The 21,050-nt window shown below is 40.2% G+C and overlaps 1 protein-coding gene across 3 annotated transcripts; it reads left to right on the top strand.

Moving 5' to 3' along the window:
• The first annotated feature begins 722 nt into the window (after nucleotides 1-722).
• Nucleotides 723-20,243, top strand: CCK (cholecystokinin). Of its 3 annotated transcripts, XM_020987376.2 has the most exons (4): nucleotides 1,100-1,353; nucleotides 4,864-5,045; nucleotides 7,044-7,301; nucleotides 19,483-20,243. In XM_020987376.2, the coding sequence occupies exons 3-4, from the start codon at nucleotides 7,046-7,048 to the stop codon at nucleotides 19,614-19,616; spliced, it is 390 nt and encodes a 129-aa protein (XP_020843035.1). In that variant the 5' UTR covers nucleotides 1,100-1,353; nucleotides 4,864-5,045; nucleotides 7,044-7,045; the 3' UTR covers nucleotides 19,617-20,243. The 3 variants fall into 3 exon arrangements, with proteins under 3 accessions (XP_078007853.1, XP_020843036.1, XP_020843035.1); XM_078151727.1 differs by lacking the exons at nucleotides 1,100-1,353; nucleotides 4,864-5,045 and adding an exon at nucleotides 723-1,047; XM_020987377.2 differs by lacking the exon at nucleotides 4,864-5,045 and having other exon boundaries at nucleotides 1,095-1,353.
• The last annotated feature ends 807 nt before the right edge of the window (nucleotides 20,244-21,050 follow it).

Below are 21,050 nucleotides of genomic sequence, written 5' to 3'. Positions count from 1 at the left end.
CTTTACTACAGTTAACAAACAAACAAACAAAAATGCACCTAGTCACTCCAGCCAATCTACACAAACCATAACTACCTTATAGGACGGCCAATTAAAATAATTTAATTAACTGCTCGTGACATCCCCTACAATAAAAAGTACTGTAAATGGTTGACTTAAAAATGCAAGGAAGAGGAGGGCATCAGATTATGCTGTCTTCACCTGGGTCTCCCTCTGGAAAGGACAAAGGAAGATGTACGAGCCTCCCTAGTCCAAATGTTGTGGAGGCAGAAATCTTTCGCACTTTCCCGGGCCGAGAAAGGTACTAGCTACCCCAGCTGCGCTGAGGGTCACAGAGCAGGTGGACTGAATTGCGGAGGATGACCGAGCACAACAGGAAGGAAGGAAGGAAGGAAGGAAGGAAGGAAGGAAGGAAGGAAGGAAGGAAGGAAGGAAGGAAGGAAGGAAGGAAGGAAGGAAGGAAGGAAGGAAGGAAGGAAGGAAGGAAGGAAGGAAGGAAGGAGGGAAGGGAGGGAGGGAGGAAGGAAGGGAGGGAGGAGGGAGGAAGGAAGGGAGGAAGGGAGGGAGGGAGGGAGGGAGGGAGGGAGGGAGGGGGAGAGAGAGAGGGAGAGAGAGAGAGGGAGAGAGAGAGAGAGAGAGAGAGAGAGAGAGAGAGAGAGAGAGAGAGAGAGAGAGAGAGAGAGAGAGAGAGAGAGAGAGAGAGAGAAAGATTTATCAGAACTACCGAAGAATCTTCTCAACCGAGATTTGCCGCCTCTGGTGAGTTGGGGAGGAAAGACAAGAAAAGTGAACTAAGCTGGTTAGCTTAGGAAAAAGGAGGGGCGCGCGAGAGCCTTGCCACGGAGCAGAGCGGACAGTGGAGCACAGAGCTGAACGCAGCAAAGACTAAAGGTCTCTTGCACCGGGAGCAGAGGGACCGAAGGAGAGTGGAGCGGAGAACAGCCCAGAACCGAGTAGGGGAGCGCAGAAACTAAGTGACAAGAAACTGCAGTGCACCCGGCTGGCCAACGCTAAAGGACTATCCCACGCGTCTGCGGAGTTAGGCGGGTGAGAGCTGCTCCACAGTGGCCCCCTCGCCCCTCGTCACTTGCCTCTCAACTATTGGACCAGAATGCCCTGGTGGACGTCCCCACCAACTCCTGCCCCGCCTCCAAGCGGAACAAACCGAGAGACGTTCTCGTTGATTCAGGACTCCAGGGACTCACCCTGGGTTCAGGGGAGGGAATGAAGGTTTGGGGCGCTGCTGTTACCCCTGATCTGTCGATCTCGCATCTTCCCATTGGCCCACTTTCTCTACCAGCTGTGTCCAGCTGTACCACTGCTTTATCAGGGGTTCGTGGCTTCAGCGTTGGGGTAAGGGATGAAGAATGGTGGAAGTGGGTAGCTGGGGTCGTTTTTTTTCTCAACCTCCAGGGGTTCGAGGGCAGAAAGCACAGACTTCTCCTTCTGGGAATATGCTATAGTCCGGAAAGGGGAAGGGAGAGGCGGAAGGATCTTCAGGATTTTAGGTGCCCAAAGTCCTAGGATTTAGAGTTGGAGAGGCCTTAGAGAGGGAGTGTCCCCAGGGAACTGGGTAGGGAAGGAGATCTAGAGTCAGCAAATGGAGTTAAAAGTGCAGATGGCCGGCGGCAAAGGATTATAGGAATCTTGCTTCAGAATTAAAGGAACCTAAGAGTTCTCATAGGCCGACTGGTCTTTCTAAAAATGTAGAAATTGAGGCCCAGGGAAGAGTAATTAATGGCTTAGCTAAGGTCACACAGGGAGTCAGGAGCAAATAGCTGTTCGAATTCGCGCCCACTTCTCTGTCACAAATTTCAGTACACTTTCCACTGCAGAAAGGTAGAAAGAGGCTTTCAAAAGGGCAAAGGCCGGATTGAAATTGACGTGAATGCGTCACCTCCGCACTACCCTGCCTGCCCTGATCTGTGACTCTCCTTGTCTCAGGTGAAAAATTGCCCTACTGAGTTGCAACAACACCCAGAGACAACCGGGTTCGAGGAATAGGAGAAGTTGCCGAGTTCAAGTGATTGGTTGGGAGACTGGCTAAGTTTAGGACAGGATCGTATTCTGCAAAACTGACAATAGGTCCTGTGGAGGGGAGAGAGTTGGACCAAAGTCATCCATGAGCCTGCCCTTCCCATTCATCCCCACCCCCACCCCCGATACACACAGTAACCAACAAATGGGTACACCCCCTCAAGGAGCCGAACCTGCTACCCTGATCTTAGCTATTACACCCGTAAAGGGAGGCTGAGATACCTGCTTCTGAGAGTCTGCTTCCTGTGTCTAACTCAGGAAAGCATAAGTCCAGCCTAGTACAAGACTTTATTGACTGAATTTCAGCGGGCTTGGCCAGATCCTCGTCCACAATATTTAAATTACTCTATGGAGATACGTTCCAGGCTCAGCCCTTCCTCCGACAGACTTTTAATGCAGTGATAAAGAAGCCAGGTACGACTCAGGAATGTCTAAGGTTGAGAAGTGAAAGCAATCTGATAAGGGACAAGAGAACCTCTGGTCTAGGCAAACTAGGGATTACTAAACTGACTGGGTAGATGTGGGAGAAAAGTTAGTTCCTGAATGAAGAAAAATACTCTATACACAGGACCCAAGAGCAGCCCCCAAGTACCAGTAAGAGGGAGGCTAGAAGCTGAAACATTGGCCAAGGATAATCCTTGGGATAATTGAAGTATAGATTATACACACACACACATATCTGTGTGTATATGTATACATATACATATATAAGTATATAAGAAGTATAGATTTAATTAGAGCTAGACAGGACCTTATCATCTATATAGTTCAACCTCCTTCCTTTTGCAAATGAGGAAACTGAGGCCCAGAGAAATTTAAGTAATTTGTCCAGTCACATGGATAGTGTCAAAGTCAGGATATGAATACAAATTTACTTCCTCTAAACCAGTACTCACAGGATGATTCCTCTGAGTTAGCTGAATGAATTGAAAAAATATATTTATTAAGTCCTTACCATGGGTCACAAACTTAGAGCTGGAAGGGGCCTCAGAAGATCTAATCTAACTCCTCATTTTTTGTTTGAGGAAAACTGTAGTGTAGAGAGGGTTAAGTGACTTGCCAACCCAAGTTTTTGTTCTTCAGTCGTTTTTCAGTCATGTCTACCTCTTCATGACCCCAGTTGGGGTTTTCTTAGCAAAGATACTGGAGTGGTTTTCCATTTCATCTCATTTTACAAGTGAGGAAACTGAGGCAAACAGGATTAAGTAACTTGCCCAGGATCACCCAGTTAGTAAATGTCTGAGGTTGGATTTGAACTCAGAAAGATGGATCTTCCCGACTCCAGGCACAATGAACAATGGCGCCACCTAGCTGTCCTCTTGACAAAAGCATGATTTGACATTCAGTCTTCTTACTTCAAATCCAGGTCTGCACTCCTTCCATTGTAGCTAACATCTATACTGGGTGTCATGCCTAATATTGCCCAAATAAACTGTTAATACACACATGTGTTCTTATGGACTCTATGTACCTGTGGACACATGACATCCCTGATACAAGGTTGCAATAGGGCAAGTATTTTAAGTGTCAAACCTGATACTTTACATACACAATAGGTACTCAAAAATGATTTAATTACCAAGCTGAAGATAGGCATTTTATCTAGCACAGACACTTCCCTCCCTCCTAGAGAATGTCAGCTCTTTGAGGGCAGGGACTGGTTGGGTTTTTCTAATACCTCGTAGGGTGTAAGTGGCACATGATAAGCAGACATTTAATACATGCTTGAAATACAAGAAAGAATGGATGAAAGTATGCTACATAGGCTAAGTTAGTGAACATAAGGCCCTAAATTCCTTGCTACCATAAAGGTGGTGATTTGGGGACTGACAAAACCAGCCCTTTGTCTCCTTTATCCTCAATTCATTTCTCTGAGGGAAGACAAAACAAATATCATTGGCCCCATTTTATAGATGGTGGAAATGAAAGACAGGACAGATAATTGTGTACAGAACATTTTTTAGTGGTCCTGGTAAGCATCCTCCAAAACATTGCTTCAGTTCTCCTAGACAACTACTAGATGGCTGGGTAGAAAAGTGGGTAGAGCACTAGCTAAGTACTTAGGAAGACCTGAGTTCTAGTTTCAACTCAGACACTAGCTATGCGTAACCCTGGCCAAATCACCTGAGTTTGCTCATCTGTAAAATGGAGGTGACACTAGCACCTACCTCCCAGGACTGTTGTGAGTTAGGCAGCTAATATATGTAAAATGCTTTGCAAATCTTAAAGCACTATATAAAGACCAGCCACTCTTATTACCCGGCCCTCAAATCTCCACCTTCATAAAGAAGGAACTTAGGATAATGTCTTCACTCTCTGAGACCATCTAGACACCCAGGAGTGCCAAGGTCATCCATGCCTAACATGGACTGGGTCCTAGCAAGACTCAAGGAATGTGGCTAGTAGAGTAGGACCCATGACCTTAAGATTTGAAAGGAAGCTCAACGAGTGATGCTGAAATTGGAATGCCCAACTTTCTGAAACTCATGCCCCATATTTCTCTCCCAAAGATTCACTTGCATCCCTAATAGACTCATTACTAAAACTGCCTACAGATCTTATTTATTCACAAAAAAACACCTCTAAAACTTATCCACTGAAATCCAGTTGGCATTTATGGTCTTGATAGAGAAAGGAAGATGGGGAGGAAGGCAAAGGGCAGACTCAGAAACACAGACAACAAAAAGACAGGAATAAATTCTGGCAAGAGAGGAGTTAACCAGTTCTTAAATGGGGTATATATATATGTGTGTGTGTGTGTGTGTGTGTGTATTTTTTGTGGCCATTTTCCTCTGGGAGTTAAATTAATTTGTTCTGACCCTATAGCATCTATCTGAGCACATGTCGATCCCTATCTGCGTCAGCACTGTGTCAATAGATGACTCTACTACCGGCAGCAGGCTGGACTATTTAAGAGATAGCTTTTCCAAACCACCATAACTTGTCTAACCTGGACACTCATCACATCTCTCTGGGTCGAAATAGGACGGTACTATCATATTTTAAAGGTAGGCAATTCTGAAGTAGCTTATTTTTATGAGAGGGATCAAATTGTCATTCACTACCATAGGAATTTTTCTTGGTGTGTATTTCTGGTGATCTATTTCCCATGTCTCTTGTGGTTTTAAATTATTCTTTGTAACTGCATTTTAAAAAAATTATTCTTTATAACTGCATTTTTAACTATTCCTTCTTTCAGGCTTAGTCAAAATGAGAAATTATGACATTATTTTAAATGGCATTTTAATGACAGTGGTTAGTAAGCTGTTAGTGGGGTCAAATTGACTTGTGTTTTTGAAGAAAAAAAGTTTAGCCTCCAAGGTATTAGCATCCGCTCCCCTCATAGGTATAATCAAATACTGCAAAAGCTGTCCTTTCAAGTAGGACTGAAATCATTTGGAGAAATATAATGCAGGGTTGGGAAGGCTTTTAAAATCTTTTCAAATAAAAATGCTGAAAGATTTTAAAGGTTGAAGTAGCTATGGAAATACCTTTAAGCACTCCAGTGCTAGGAAAGTGAAAATTGCCTGTTTGCCCAGGGAAACCAGTATAAACCATTAATGTCTTCTCATATGTGTTCTCATCTCTAGTGAAATCTTCTAAGTCTTTCACATTTCTCATAAAGACACATGGGGTCTTCATTATGATTATGATTCAGTGCTAAATCATGTGTATTGCTTGTAAAAACTGTTGTAAATGGGATTTTTTTGTGGTTCTTGGCTGCTTTTTAAAATAGACGTTTCCTCACAATTCAATCCAACCTAATTGCTTCTTAACTAAGGGGGAAATAAACTCTTTGTCTGAGTCTCATCCAATGAATAGAATCTTCTTTTTAAAAAGAGTTCTCCTTCCCTTCATCGAAGGTTCTGCTGTCCTGTTTTTGCCTCTCCCTGACTACGAATCTATTCTGGTGCATCCAAGCTAGTTAAGGATGTTCCATTTGAAGTAAATGTTTCCTCCTAAAGACAGAAAAAGATAGAAGCTCTTTTTATTGGGACAGGGGGAAATGCCATCTACCTTTTCATAATGTGTATTTATCAAAAAGTCAGGAATAAGAAAGTAAGGGAGTATAGATGAAAGACCGCTGGAGTTCTGAGCTGAGAAATCATAGGTTTATAAAATCACAGATCTAACTGAAGTTCTACCTGAAATGGAACTCACAGGTTTTCTAATCCAAACTCCTCATTTTATAGAGGAGGAACTGAGACCCAAAGAAGTCACGTGGCTTGCCCCAGGTCACAAAGGTAACTTAGCAGTCCAGCTAACTAAACTCAGGTCCTTTGCTTCCAAGGTCAGTCCTGGCTTCAACCAGTTCTAGCTGTATAACATTTGACAAGAAAGTGAACCTTTTTGGACCTCAGTTTCTTCATCTGAGAAATGGGGAGTTTGGTCTAGATCGAGGTTTCTTAATCTAAGGTTCATAGATTCCCAAAGGGTCCATGAACTTGGATGAGGGGGAAAAAAATCACATCTTTATTTTCACTAACCTCTAACTGAAGTTTAGTGCTTCCTTCAATTATGAATTTTTAAAAATATATATTACTTTGAGAAGGGACCCATAGGTTTCACTAGAGTGACACACACAAGAAAAGCTTAAGAACTCCTGTGCTAGGTACTTTAATCTGCCTCCTTGCATTCCTCCAAGACATATATTTCACTGGAGAAAGAACAAACAAAGCAAAAAAAAAAGGCTGGATGATCTCATTTATCTCTGAGATTCCTTCCACTTAGAAAATTCTACCATTCGATGAAAGGATTGATGGAATCAATCAGGCAGCAATAGAAAGACACTTATAGGTAAAGGGTCTGTCTCATAGCATCACCTGAAAATGTCCTTTGGATACTATTTGTACTTTCTCACAAGCTCCTCTAGAGTGTAACCAGGCACCACCTTAGCTCTTACCTGGGATAGTCTCTGGCCAGTCTTCCTCTGTTTTCTACAGCTCATTCAGCTTAGCAGTCTTCTCTCTCCTAACTGCCTCCGATTTCCTTCCCTCCTCCTGCAGCTATGTACAGTAGCCTCAGTGTCTGCGTGCTCCTCGCTGTCCTGTCAGCAAGCTCCTTGGGACAACAGCCAAAAGAGTCCAGCCATGCCAACCCAGGGGCTTCTGAGCTGGAGCAGAGCCTTGCTGCCCAGCACCGGCATGCCCGTGCTCCTGCCTCCCCCAGTCAACTGAAGCCTCTACAGAGAGCTGATGGAAATGGGGACTCCAGGAGCAACTTCGGGGCTTTGCTGGCCAGGTACATCCAGCAAGCCAGGAAAGGTAACAGAATCCCCCACCTTCTTCTCCCCCATCTCTTGCAAATATCTCTACAAGTTGTTTTTTTTTTTTGCAGTGTTCAGTAGGAAAACTCAGAAGTAAATGCAGTTATAGGAACAAGTTCTTTTTTTTTGTCTTTTCCTCAAGACATATTTTGCAAACAACAACAAAACCAGTAACCGTTAATAGTATTCCCAGTGCTGAAATAATAATAATAATTAATGATAATGGCAGCTGATGTTTATGGAGTGCTTTAAGGTTTCACAAAAGCATATGTTCCTTAACTTAAAGCTGGAAGACATTGTTGAGGTTTGCAAGGTGAACCCAGTGAGGTAAGTCCTATTTATTATTCCCATATTACAGATGAAGAAATTGAGGCTTGGAGTGCTGCAAAGATTTTGGTATTTGGCAGTGGTTCTTAACTTGGGGTCCATGGACACCTTGGGGATATATGGATAGATTTCAAGGGGGTCTGTGAAGTTCAATAGGAGAAAAAATTGCATCTTCATTTTCATTAGGTTTCCTATTTATTTTATTTTATGTGTTTAAAAACATTATTTTCTTCACAGATTGCCAAAGCCATCTGTGATACAAAAAAAAAGGTTAAGAAAACCCCTATTTCTAATTGATAGCATATTGCTTGCTTTCTCAATGGGTAGAGAAGGGGTGGCAGGGAGGGAGAGAATTTGGAACTCAATTTAAAAAAAAATTACAAAAATGAATGAATGAATAAAAGGGAAGGGAAGGAAACCTAAAATAAATAATTTTTTAAAACCCTGTTCTATATGATGTTCAGTGGCTAACTAAAGGGCCAGGCTGTGAGAAGAAGAGCCACCCAGTAATTCAGTTTCTCATAGTGACATTGTTTATTGGTAGAGGCTTCAGACATTTCTCTGAAGATGTTAATATCTCCTCAATAAATATTTTCACACCGAGCACTGAATTAATTCATTCAGATAATTAAAATAGGGTAGAGTCATAAAAAAAACTCCTAATCCCTATTTTTTTAACCAAATATAGAGGGTCAGCGTGGTACAGTAGAAAGGATGCTCGAGCTGGGGTTCCTAGTTTGAATGTTGGGCTTTCTTCTTGATCCCTATGTAAGAAACCACGTTGTCTCTCCTGGATGTCTGATTCCTTATCTATAAAATTGAAGGGATTAATCTAATGGCCTCCAATGTCCCTTCCAGGCCTAAACCTATGATCATACAATTCCTATGCATTTTGACTTTAAAATCATTGAGCAAGATGTGAATTATGATAAGCTTACAAGATTTGACAAAAAATAACGGCCCTTAGAACATTAAACTATTCTATGTCAGATTTCACCAAAGCAAAGATCAGAAGGAGTAAACGCTTCATGTTAAATGAATGCTTCTCTGCCAAGCTGACAGGGATCGTCCGTGAGTGAGAGGGATATTTGGGTTTCTTTGAACAAGAAATCTTTAAAGAATATCACCGCTGTGAGATGATCTGCTTATTTATTTCTTACTGTTGAATACAGATTGTTCACCAATTCCCTAAGAGACAAGTGAACCATCATCTCTCCAGCACCTGATGTTATTCCCTGGGAATAAAGTAGGTCCACAGAAAGAGTCGTGGACTGGGATCCAGGAGTCCTGGACTTCAGTGCCATCTCTGTCCTCACTTAGCTCAAGGTGGAAAGAACAGAGGATCTAGAGGTTCTAGCACTTAGGACCTATGTGACTTTGGTCAAGTCAGTCCCCTAACTTGTATGGCTCTCAACTTAATAAGCATTTATTAAGATAATATTACATTTTAAAATTGAGCCAATGTGCAGCCCACAGGGATCCTTATATAATGGCTACCATTTCTATTTGGGCTTGACACCACTGTTAGGGAATTCCTGAATGAGGAAGCTTCCTCTACCAATGCAGGTAGGCACCCTTGAGTTAGAGTTGAGCAGACCACTGAAAGGTTAAGTGACTTGCCCAGGGTCACACAGCCAATATGTATCAGAGGCAGAACTTGAACCCATGTCTTCCTGGTTTCTAGGGAGGCCAATGCTGCCTCAGGTCAATAGTTTTAGTAATTGCTTCAAGTGGGGCTAGTTACATGTGACTTTCCTTTTATCCATACATACTACCTATGTCATGAACTAAGTTTGAGACTTTATTCATAGGATCATGGCATATAAAGTCAAAGTGATCATAAAAGTTATCTAAATCCAACCCTCTTGACTCACAGGCAAGGAAATTAAGGCAGAGAAATGACATGATTAAGTCATGGTCTCATAGGTAGGAAGTAGAAAAGCAATGATTCAAACCTAGGACCTCTTCACTGGGAAAAATTGGGGAAGATGTGGCTAAACTACACTTCACCTGATAAGGATCTGGAGGTTTTAGTGGACCACAAACTCAATACAAGTCATAGCAGTAAAAGAAGAAAAAAAAGTATAATGCAATCTTAGGTAAAATTCAGAAAGGCGTAAGAATAAGGAGGGGATCTGCTTGCTGAATTCTGCCCTGATCAAGCCATATCTGGTGTATTGTGTTCAGCTTGAGGCACAGATTTTAGGAGAGACTTTTGATAACCTAGGAAACATCCAGAAAAGGGGAGCACAGATGGTAAAAAGTCCTTGAGATCATGCCACACAAAAATTAATTGGAGGAACTGGGAATCTTTAACCTGGAGAATAGAAGACTTAGGGGATGTGTAGTATACTTAAAGTATTTTTTAAAGTATTAAGTCTTTAAATATGTAAGTATTTTAAGTATTTAAGTATTTTAAAGTATTTAAGTATTAAAGAGAGCTGTCTTGTGAAAGAGGTGTAAGACATGCTTTTCTGGGCCCCAGAGGGAAGAACTGAGAGTCATTGGTGGAAGTTATAAATGTGCAAATTTAGTTTCAATACAAGAAATAAAAAATCCTGACAATGAAAAGTGGAATGGGTTGCCTCTGGAAATCATGACTTCTCCCTCATCGAAGGTCTTCAAGTCAAGATCTTCAAGTCATCTTCAAGATGACCACTTGTTGGGCCTGTTGTAGAGTGTATTTATTCAGGAATAGGTAGAACTAGCCAATTTCCAAGGTCCCTTCCAGTTCTGATTCTGTGATTCAGAGTCCAATGAGGAATCTCTCTCTCTATATATATATATCACAGCCACATCCCCATCATATGGCCCCATTAGGGGAAAAGTAGAGGATTGGCTCTTCCTAGAGTTTTCTTCATATTTCCCATTAATTGTAGCCCTTTGAGCCAACTGTGAGTCAGAAGGTGAAGCTAGACTACTACTTGAGCAGATTTTCTTCCTCTTAGGAAATTGGTGCTGATTTTCTCTTCCCACTAAGCCATTTGGAAGTTAGAAATCCTATGGCAAGGGTTGCATCAGCTCTTTAATGATTTTCTAAGTTTTTGGTTAATTAGCTGTAAGAAATAGCTTGAGATACTTCCTAGCCGTGTGACTTTGGGCAAGTCATCCTGGTCCTCAGTTTCCCCATCTGTGAGATGAAGGAGTTGGACTAGAGACCCCTTCCAGATCTAAATCTGCTCTCCTCCTAATCCTTTGCCCTAAAATGAAACTTCTTTTACAGCCTCTTTTGATCCCATTTGCTTTAAGGGTAAGATCATTTTGCAAGACCAAATAAAATGTAGAACACCCTTGTCACACAAGCTGCCCATATTACAAGGGTGGCACGCAATAACAAAATTAGGCTCTCCTTCAAAACTAATATGAAACATCAATATGTAACTCTTGCCCACTTCCTTTGGATATTTTGTATCTCCTGAGATAGTTCACATTTCAGACTTTTAAGTTGCATGTAAAGTGAAATATGAGTTTACAATTAAACAAAGTATGTTGCTGGAGGTTATCAAATATCTCTCAGATAAAGGGTCTGGAAAGTATTTTGTCTCCCATCTGTTCTTGCCTAGCCTGTTTTGTAAAGTCTAAATGAACTGCACCTTTGGGAACTCCTCCATGACCCTTCCCACCATGACCATGGCAATATCAAAATTCCCTTACTGGCTTCCTGGCCCTGCCCCAAAATCGCTGAGCCCATTTTCCTATTTCAAGGTATTTTCTTTGCTTGAATCAGCAGTTCTGTCACTGGGGATGTTTTGATTTGCCAGCCCTCTATGGAGGGGCATTTATCCTAACTATAAAAACCATATTTGCAAAGCAAATCTCAAGCTTATATATGTTACAGCTAAATTCTTAAAATTGGCTAATATTGACAGGGAGCTACATATTTATAGAGTCTGACTGAGTTGACCATCTGTTCCTAACCTAGTGTTTTATTTATGGAACAAATGAACATTATGACCTGTTGGCATAGCTAAGAGAAGCAGCAATGGAGTAGCTGATAAAAAGCTGACTTTAAGTCCAGAAGTCCTGGGTTTGAGTCCTGCCTATGAAATGTGTGACCATGGACAAGCTATTTAAATTCTCAGACTAAAAATTAAAGATTGCATTGCTGATCTGCATAGTGGAAGGCATTTATACACTGGCACATTAGTTTCATTTGTTTTAGTCATGTCTGCCTCTTTGTAATCCTTTTTAGGAGGTTTTCTTGGCATTTCTTCTCCAGCTCATTTTACAAATGAGGAAACTGAGGCAACAGGGTTAAATGACTTGCCCAGGGTCACCCAGCTAGTGTCTGAGGCTATATTTGACCTCAGGAAGATGAGTCTTCCTGACTCCAGGCTACGCTTTAGCCACTATGGCACCACCTAGCTGCCACTGGCACATAGTAAGCACTTAAGTAAATGTTTGTTGAACTGATTTAGATGGAAATCTTCAAGGGCAGAGACTGTCTTTTTTCTTTCTTTGTCTCCCCTGCATTTAGCACATTACCTGGCATATAGCAAGCACTTAATAAATGCTCATTGATTGACCCACTCCCACTGATGAAACCATATACAAACTATATACAAAAGGCCTAGCATGCTTAAATGTGATGAAACATGCTTGAATTTGCTTTTTAAAATTTTTTTGGCTAGGCAATGGGGTTAAGTGACTTGCCCAGGGTCACACAGCTAGTAAGTGTTATGTGTCTGAGGCTGGATTTGAACTCAGATCCTCCTGACACCAGGCTGGTGCTCTATCCACTACGCCACCTAGCTGCCCCTGCTTTTTTTTTTTTTAACAAGGCTAATTGAGAAGAGATTTGTTTGTTGACAGCTAGTAATAGTGGAAAGATTATCTGTTATTCCCCTCCCCAAGATTAATAGCTTCTCATTTGCTCCACAAAAATCTATCAGGCTAATTTATTCAGCTTGCATCTATTAATGTTGACCAACAGAAAGAGTTATATATTCATTGCAGTCAAAACTACTTGGACTAGAATATAGACATTTTCAAATACAAAATGATATCTTTCATCCTTTGGAGAAATAATCACTATGTAGATGTGAGGAAATGCAGCTTACTTTCTTCTGATCAACACCCTCTGTGTGCACTTTACTAAAATTTAAGAGAAACAACGCAATGAAATCAGGGGCATTTTGATAAAAAAAAAAAAGCAACTCCATGACACAATTGTGGAATGAACATGGAGTCAGGAATACCTGAGTTTCAAATCCTGCATTAGATACTGACTGTGTGACCCTGAGCAAGTCAATTCCCTTCTGTCTGATTCAATTTCTTCATCTGCAAAATGGGGATCATAATAGCACCTACCTCCCAGGGCTGTTGTGAACAGTAAATAATTGAGATACCACATATAAAGCATTTTATTAAGCTTAAAGTTCTATATAAATGCAAATTATTATTCATGTTATACACCCTTAATATCCCAAGTACACTATTAAGAACTCTAGAAGATCACAGATCTGATTGGAGCCTCTTGGTAATCTGAGGGTGAAAAAGTTATAACCATCTCATTTACAGCGTTTTGGAGTAGAAAGAGCCTGGAATTGGAATCAGGAGAGCCAGGTCATTCTTGTCTCTAACACTTTACAAGTCATTTAAAAATGTATCAGTTCATTCCTCTGAGGATGTTTCTTCATCTGTAAAATGGGGCTAGTAATGCTTGCTTTGAGAACCTTCTAAAGTTGCTAAGAGGAAAGCATTTTTACCAAGCATCATATAAATTAGGAATATTGCATATTCTCTGGAAAAACTGTATTTTCATCTTCCTATTCAGTCTTTTGAATTCTATATGGGAATCTCTCTGCTCCTGTGAGCCTTTAACTCAGATCTTAAAAAGATTTTTTTTCCCTGCCTGCCACTTCAGTTTTTATCATCTGGTGGAATTTAATGTCTAAAGTAGATTTTTTTTAAAAAAAGTATTACTTCTCTATCAACTTTACTATGAATGTTATTAGTATTCTTGAGCTTTTCTTCTTACATTATATTTTAAAAACTACTTTCTTCAGAAAAGAATTGTACCCATTATGATAAGATTTTTTTAATGGTGTTTATCTAACTGAGTTCAATTCCACTGGGAAGCAATCATTCCAATATCAGAATATTTAAAGTACATTAGCTTAATCATTATGACTTTTAAGATTAGCCAAGCATGTTTAGGAATCTTAAGGGATAAAACTAAGAAATGCCTAATTACCAGTCAACTCATATTAAGCAGCAGCTGCTTGTTTGCTGGGCTTGCAGTAATTTACTGAGGATACTAGAAGTAGAAGGGAGGGGGCCATTAGGAGCCACTGGGTTCCAGTCCTAGAGAAACAATTGAACAAAGAAGCACAAACACTAATAGGGGATCTTCACCTTATTGAAGATGAGTCATGGACCCCTTTGGCAGTCTAGTGAAGCCTGTGGTTCTCAGAATAATGTTTTTAAATGCATAAAATAAAATACATAGGATTACAAGGGAAAAAATGTAATGAAATAGTTATCAAAACACTTTAAGAAACAGATTCCTGGGGCAGCTAGATGGCGCAATGGATAGAGCACCGGCCCTAAAGTCAGGAGGACCTGAGTTCAAATCCGGACTCAGAGCAAACACTTCACATTTACTAGCTGTGTGACCCTAGGCAAGTCACTTAACCCCAATTGCAAAAGAGAGAAAGAGAGAAAGAGAGAGAGGAAAGAAATAAAAAAAAAGAAACAGGTTCCTGTACCCCAGCTGAACTACAAAAACACATAAAAGCAAAGGTGTAGATAGTTTAACAAATACAATAACCAGCACTTCTATAGTGTTTTAAAGTTTGCAAAATGCTTTATAAATATTATCTCATTTATAGGCTCAGAACAATTCTGGGAAGTAAGTGCTATTATTATTCCTGTTCTACTGATGAGGAAACTGAGGCAGACTTGTGCAAGGTCACACAGCTAGCCAAGTGTCTGAGGCTGGATTTGGAATTAGGTGTTCCTGATTCAGAGAGAGGTGTTCTATCCACTGGGCCACTGAGCTACCTCATCTATGATATACCATATATATGCATATATATATATATATATATATATATATATATATATATATATATATATATATATATACATATACACACAATTACATAATACACATATATAATGAACAACCCCTACAAGTGACTTTAAAAATCCAGAAATAGTTATACTTTGCAGAAGTATATTATAACAGAAGGGATGTCAAAGTCAAAGTCTGGAGATTTGGATTAAAATCTTACTCCTGATACTTACTAGCTGCATGGCCCTGGATAAGTCACAACCTCTCCATGAGCCTATTTTCTCATCTGTACAATGGAGACGATAGCAATAAATATTTATTAAGAGCCTACTATGTAATTGGGGTCATGAAGAGTTAGACTGGACTGAAAGGACTGCACAACGACAAAAATGTACCAAGTACTGGTTGTTGTTGTTATTATTGAATTGTGTCTAACTCTGTGACCCCATTTGGGGTTTGCTTGGCAGAGATACTGGAGCAGTTTGCCATTTCCTTCTCCAACTCATTTTACAGATGAGGAAACTGAGGCAAACACGGTCAAGTGACTTGCCCAGGATCACCCAGCTAGTAAGTATCTGAGGCTAGATTTGAACTTGGGAAGATGAGTCTCTGTGACTCCAGACCTGGCACTCTCTCCACTATGTCATCTAGCTGCCCTCTGTTAATAATAGTATTGCCATATAAGTGCTATCTATTAAATTAGAAATCCCTACAACAGTTCCCAATACAAATTGCTGCTTAATTAGTGAAGTAACCACCTCCTTTTTGATTCATCCTCCCCCTTTCCCCAACTTGTGCTTGGATTGGATTGTACCCTACTGGAGAACCAAGGTTGTATTTTTCAGCTGCCTATCTCCAGCTAGGACCTTGTACTTACAAAGCATTTAATAAGTATTTTTAAAATCATAATAAGGATGACTAAATGACAGGAAGCCTATAAACTGGGATCTAGCATCAGAGGATATTTAGGTAAATAAAATGGGCTAAGTGAGGAAGAGAGTCTGAAAGCCCCAAATGAAACTTTCTAATTTGTCCCTAAAGGCAAAAAAAAAAAAGAGAGAGAGAGCCTCTACTGGATTTTGAGAACTATGGGATTTAAAGGACATCCAAGAGAGTAAAATGATGCTTACCTCTAGGTAGGGAGCAGATTGGAGAGGTTATATCTGCCAAAGCTAAAAAGAGACTATTACAAGTGTTCGGAATAAGGAATGTCAAAGCCCAGGGCAGGACCAGAAAGACTCGGAGAAAAAAGAAACCTAAAAAAAAGAAACATCTATTTATTTTGCCTCTTTAGAAAATTTTATTTTGGCTTTTTAAGACCCATTTTAAAAAAACAGAAAAAAGTTATAGGTCCTTCTCCTAACCCCACCTTACATTTTCAGTTGAGCACGATGGTACAAGGGATCTTATTGGAATAGCCCATGGAGATTTAGGTGAATAATGAACCTGAAGACCAGTGTCTGTAGGCCTTGGAATGATGGTGTGCTTTGCCCCGGAATTACTTTCACAGCACAACTCCCTCACTGAGGCAGGGATGACCATTCATCTAGGCTGCCATGCTTGATTCCTAATAGACTCTAAAAATCTTGCAATAGAAATCACTCTTGAAGAGACCCAGCCTTGAGACATGAGTCTTGAACATCTTTTGGGCATTTCTCATTTGGCGTAAGCGTTGGTAACATCCACATTGCCACCTATCTCAGATTTTGGAAATTCTGGGACCCCCAAAAGTGACTTCGTGGGCAAGAGCTGGCACATTTTTTACAGAGATACACATAAGCAGATTCAGAGATCTAGAGATATACGTAGAGACTTCCTCCAGCTCTAGAAATTCAAAGCAGCCTTCTTTCTGCTTCTCACACATGACACACTATGTCCCATCTCTGTGTCTTCGCATAGGCTTTCTCCCATGCCCTCCTGTCCTCACCTTCATTTCTTAGAATTCTTAGTTTCCTTCCAAGTTCTTTTGAAGCACCACCTCTAACATGAATTCCTTCTCGATTCCCCCCCCATATTAGTATCTTCCCCCAATTACCTTTAATTTAGTATATTTATAAACATATATAGTTGAGGGTATTCTTATTTATGTGGAGATGGTGGCATTGGTCCTTTTTGGGAATGAAGGGTGAACAACAAACAACAAACAGTCTCCCTCATTAGAATGTAATCTCCTTGAGGGCAGGAACTATTTCATTTTGGTCTTTGTATCTCCAGCATCTTAGCACAATCTCTGGCACACAGTAGGTGTTTATTAAATGCTTGTTGGATGATTGACTGAGTGATTTCAAAGTTGAGCCAAAATCATCTTGCTAATGATTCAAATCAAGTGTTTTATTACTGATGTATACAGAGTTTTACAAAAGTCTTAAGTACAGTTTTAAGCTTGACTAGCTTAAATGTTTGTGTGTCAAAAAGAGATATTGTAGTTGACACCATAGACATAGATAGGTATATATGTTCACACAGACAGTCATGTATACACACACACACACACACACACACACACACACACACTCATCCATAATACATCCCTAGGATTCCAACCTGGGTCCTCAGACACTATTAAAAACCTAGGCAAGATGGACTGTTATATTCAAGCATTCAAACGACTTTTATGTTTCTCAATAAATTGTCCACTTCTCCAATGTAAGATTTTGCTACTAATAATTGGCCTGTGGGCCAAATTGTGGGCTAGCTATAGCTAGATGAAGCAGTCCACAATGGCCCTACCAAGGGTGATGACTTTGCAGCTCTCTATTTGATTATTAGTCCCTGAATTAAAGAATGTAGAAGCTTGCTATCTTAGGTGGGGAGTTAGAGAGTGGGAAGAATCTGTGCTGGTGAATGTCTAACAACCAGCTCTCTGAAAACCCACAAAACATTTTAAAGTTTAATCTGCATTATTTAAATTTTCTCCATAAGCTTCTTAAGTCTTAACAACCAACAAAACAATAAATCAAGCCCTGATTTGTAGCATTTGCTGATTTCTAAGGTGTAATGATGGAATAATAACTGTATATTAATTATAGATATTAATAAAATAACCAACATAATATAAATACAAGTTATTACATTTAATATCATAGCATATAACATTACATTTAATACTATATAATATACCATAAATATTAATTAATTAAAACATTCATAATAATAAAAGGATTTGTTCTATGGAGTTTGGATTCAGTCAAAGGGCTGTACCTGAGGGCCTAGAGGGCCATGTGTGGCCTCAAGGCCACAGGTTCCCCACTCATGGTGTAAACCCTCATACTGAAAATATAACAATTGGCTTTCCCTAGCTGATTAGAGCTGGCTCCAGCACACCTTGCTTCCAGCATAGATAAATTTCCCTCTAGATCAGGGGTTCTTAACTTAGAGTCATGTTTTTTTTAATTGTTTGTTTCTAGTGTTTTGATCATTGCATTTCAATACAATTATAAAATATATATAATATGCTATATATTATATATAATATAATTATCTTTTAATATTATATAGTTTATTTTAAGCATTTAAGGAGCAGACACTGCCAAAGGAGTCCATGACCCAATAAAGGTTCAGAACTCCTGCTCTAGTCCGGCTGATGGACATCTATGTAATTTAGAGGCAAAATCAGATGCTTTTTTTTGAGTGAGTAGTTTCTGAAGTTGGAGGCTTGACACCTCATCAAGAAGATACAGTTGGTGTTTTGATGACATACCGAACTAACTTACTGGGAAATGATTGTTCTGTGCCATATGCAGTTTCTGAAACAGAGCCAAGAAGATGCTGCAGTTCCTATAAATGGTGATCAAAAGAACTTTGTGTTTAGCAAACTTATGTTCACTTTAGACTACTGATTTAAAAAAAAAAGAAGACAAACTGTGGCCTACAAAGAAAGAAATTAAGAAAGAAATAAAGAAAAACCCAGTATCAGATCTGTAACCAAGGTGGGGTAATCAGGGCTTTGTCACAAAGTGTGGAATTTAGATAGCACTACATTTAAAGGTTGTTGGCAGCATTCATAATTCTTTAGCAGATTAATTAACAATAATTAGTTAAAATAGAATCTACTAAATATCCTCCTCTGATCACCAGCAACCTATGTTGCACCTATGTTCTAGGGTCTCTGTCTTCTACCACTCCCAACCCTTACTCAACTAAGGGCCTCAGACACTTGACACTAGATATGTAACCCTGGGCAAGTCACTTAACCCTGATTGCCTCAGAGGAGGGAGATGAGGAGGAGAAGGAAGAGGAGGAGAAGGAGGAGAAGGAGAAGGAGAGGAGTCTGGGTCTGCTATGTATACACTTGGGATACAAGGTCTTAATTCAGGAAAAGAGCCTGAAGGCATAGAAGACCTCATTCTAGGCACCAACAATAACTTACCTGGTGTTATTTAGCGTGGCCTCAGTGGGAGTGCATGCTTCAGGAGAAACTACTAGGCACTAACTATAGGTCTTGAGTCCTACAAGGAAAATTTCTTTTCTTTTTCTTTTCTTTTTTTTTTTAGGCAATTGGAGTTAAGTGACTTGCCCAGGGTCACACAGTTAGTGTCAAGTGTTTGGTCTGAGGTTGGATTTGAACTCAGGTCCTCCTGACTTCAGGGCCAGTGCTCTATCCACTGCGCCACCTAGCTGCCCCTAAGGAAAATTTCAAAATTGCTTTTGCAGAGTCGATAAGTTCGATTGCTTGATGTATAATGTAGGGACTTAAAGGCAGGGACTGTTTCTTTTTATCTTTGTATTCCCAGCACCTAGTACTGTGCGTGGCACATAGTAGGCACTTAACAAAATGCCTGTTGATTGATGGATTGATTTGGTTTTGGTTCTTTCCCTTTCCTCACCCTATTAGGTTCTTCTGCTCGAATGCCAGTCATCAAAAACCTCCAGAGCATTGACCCCAACCACAGGATAAACGACAGGGATTACATGGGCTGGATGGATTTTGGGCGCCGCAGTGCTGAGGAATATGAATATTCCTCCTGAAGAGGGTCAGAGCCCAACCGGAAATCCAACTCCCCATTCTCCACAGAAAAATAACATTAACAAGACTAATCACTTATCATCTCAACAAATTGATGTTTTAAATATGCATCATATATATTTAAGTATTCGATGTAAAAAATCTGCCTGTAAAATTGTATGATGTGATATACATATATACAGAATTTTCCAAAAGAGAGAAAACAACTTATGTTTCCTTTCCCTATGATTTCTGGTCCTACACAGTTGATGTGATATTAAAATCTCATTCACTCCTCTAAACCTAGTCTTGGCTGTTTGGCAATGAGCTATAAGGGTAATTAAAGTACAAGTCCCAGAACCACATTTTAAGGTCCTGTAAGATCATTCTAGTGATTGACCTCCAGAGGGCACTTGGGAGCCCAGCCCAAATCCAGGTTAAAATGATTGTCCTTCACCATGGCTATGTTGCCCTAGAATCAGGAGTCCATAAAATTCAGCTCTACTTAGACTCATATATTCCTAGTCTACAGCTCTTGGCGACCATGGCCATTCCTGGCTCTCCTTTCCCCTTTCCTTTCCAACTGCAAGTTGACTGATGAGATATCTGCTAACTGCTGCAATTCATGGAATAAATAGAATATTCTCTGACTTATGGTGAGTTATGTCTTTGTCTTATGAAATAGTCTTGGGGAATGACCAGGTGTGGGAGATGTATGGTAACAAACTGAAAGACGGATCTGCTAAATTGTCCTTGAAATAAAGAACCCAGAATTTATTAAAACACCCACACATTATTTTTGTTCCTGGCTCATTTTCCTCTAATGATTTCTAAGCTTGGATTATATAAGAAGTAACCCAAATAAAACTCTGGACCCATTGGCTCATGCCTGATTTCCTGGTAGTGGGGATATGTTTTTCTCTAAGGATTAAACTGGGTAACAGTCTCCCAGGATTCCAAGTTGGAGTCTTTGGCTCTATTCGAATCAGTCCTTCTCTTGAGTAGCCAGAGGGGAGTGATAATAACGATAGCTAACATCTATAAAGCACTCAAATGTAATCATTTAAATGTATTATCTTATTGGATCATCCCAGCAACCCTGGCAGGAGCTAGGTGCTGTTATTATTCCCACTTGACAGATGAGGAAACTAAGGCAGGCAGAATTTAAGTGACCTGCCTAGGGTCTCACAGCTAGTACCTAGGGCAGAAGCATTTTCCTCCACTATGAAGGCAAAAGAGGGAAGATGGCAATCTCGCCCTTAGAAAAGTTGGAAGGAAGAGGGAAGAGCAATCCAGGGCTTCCACTTTTTTTCCTTTATTAAAGCTTCAGCTATCAGCAAAGCTGATTTTATAACATCATATCTACCTTGAGAGATATTTTATTATGAGCATTCATGATCTCTAGGGTTTGGGACTGAAGCAATGAATTCACTGGTAACAGGGAACTCCTGAGTGAG

The sequence above is a fragment of the Phascolarctos cinereus genome, unplaced genomic scaffold (genome assembly GCF_003287225.1).
Source record: "Phascolarctos cinereus isolate Bilbo 61053 unplaced genomic scaffold, phaCin_HiC Scaffold_1;HRSCAF=81, whole genome shotgun sequence".
In the NCBI taxonomy this organism is placed as follows: Eukaryota; Metazoa; Chordata; class Mammalia; order Diprotodontia; family Phascolarctidae; genus Phascolarctos; species Phascolarctos cinereus.
The sequence above is the reverse complement of the archived record's forward strand: the minus strand, read 5'-3'. Positions and strand labels throughout refer to the sequence as shown.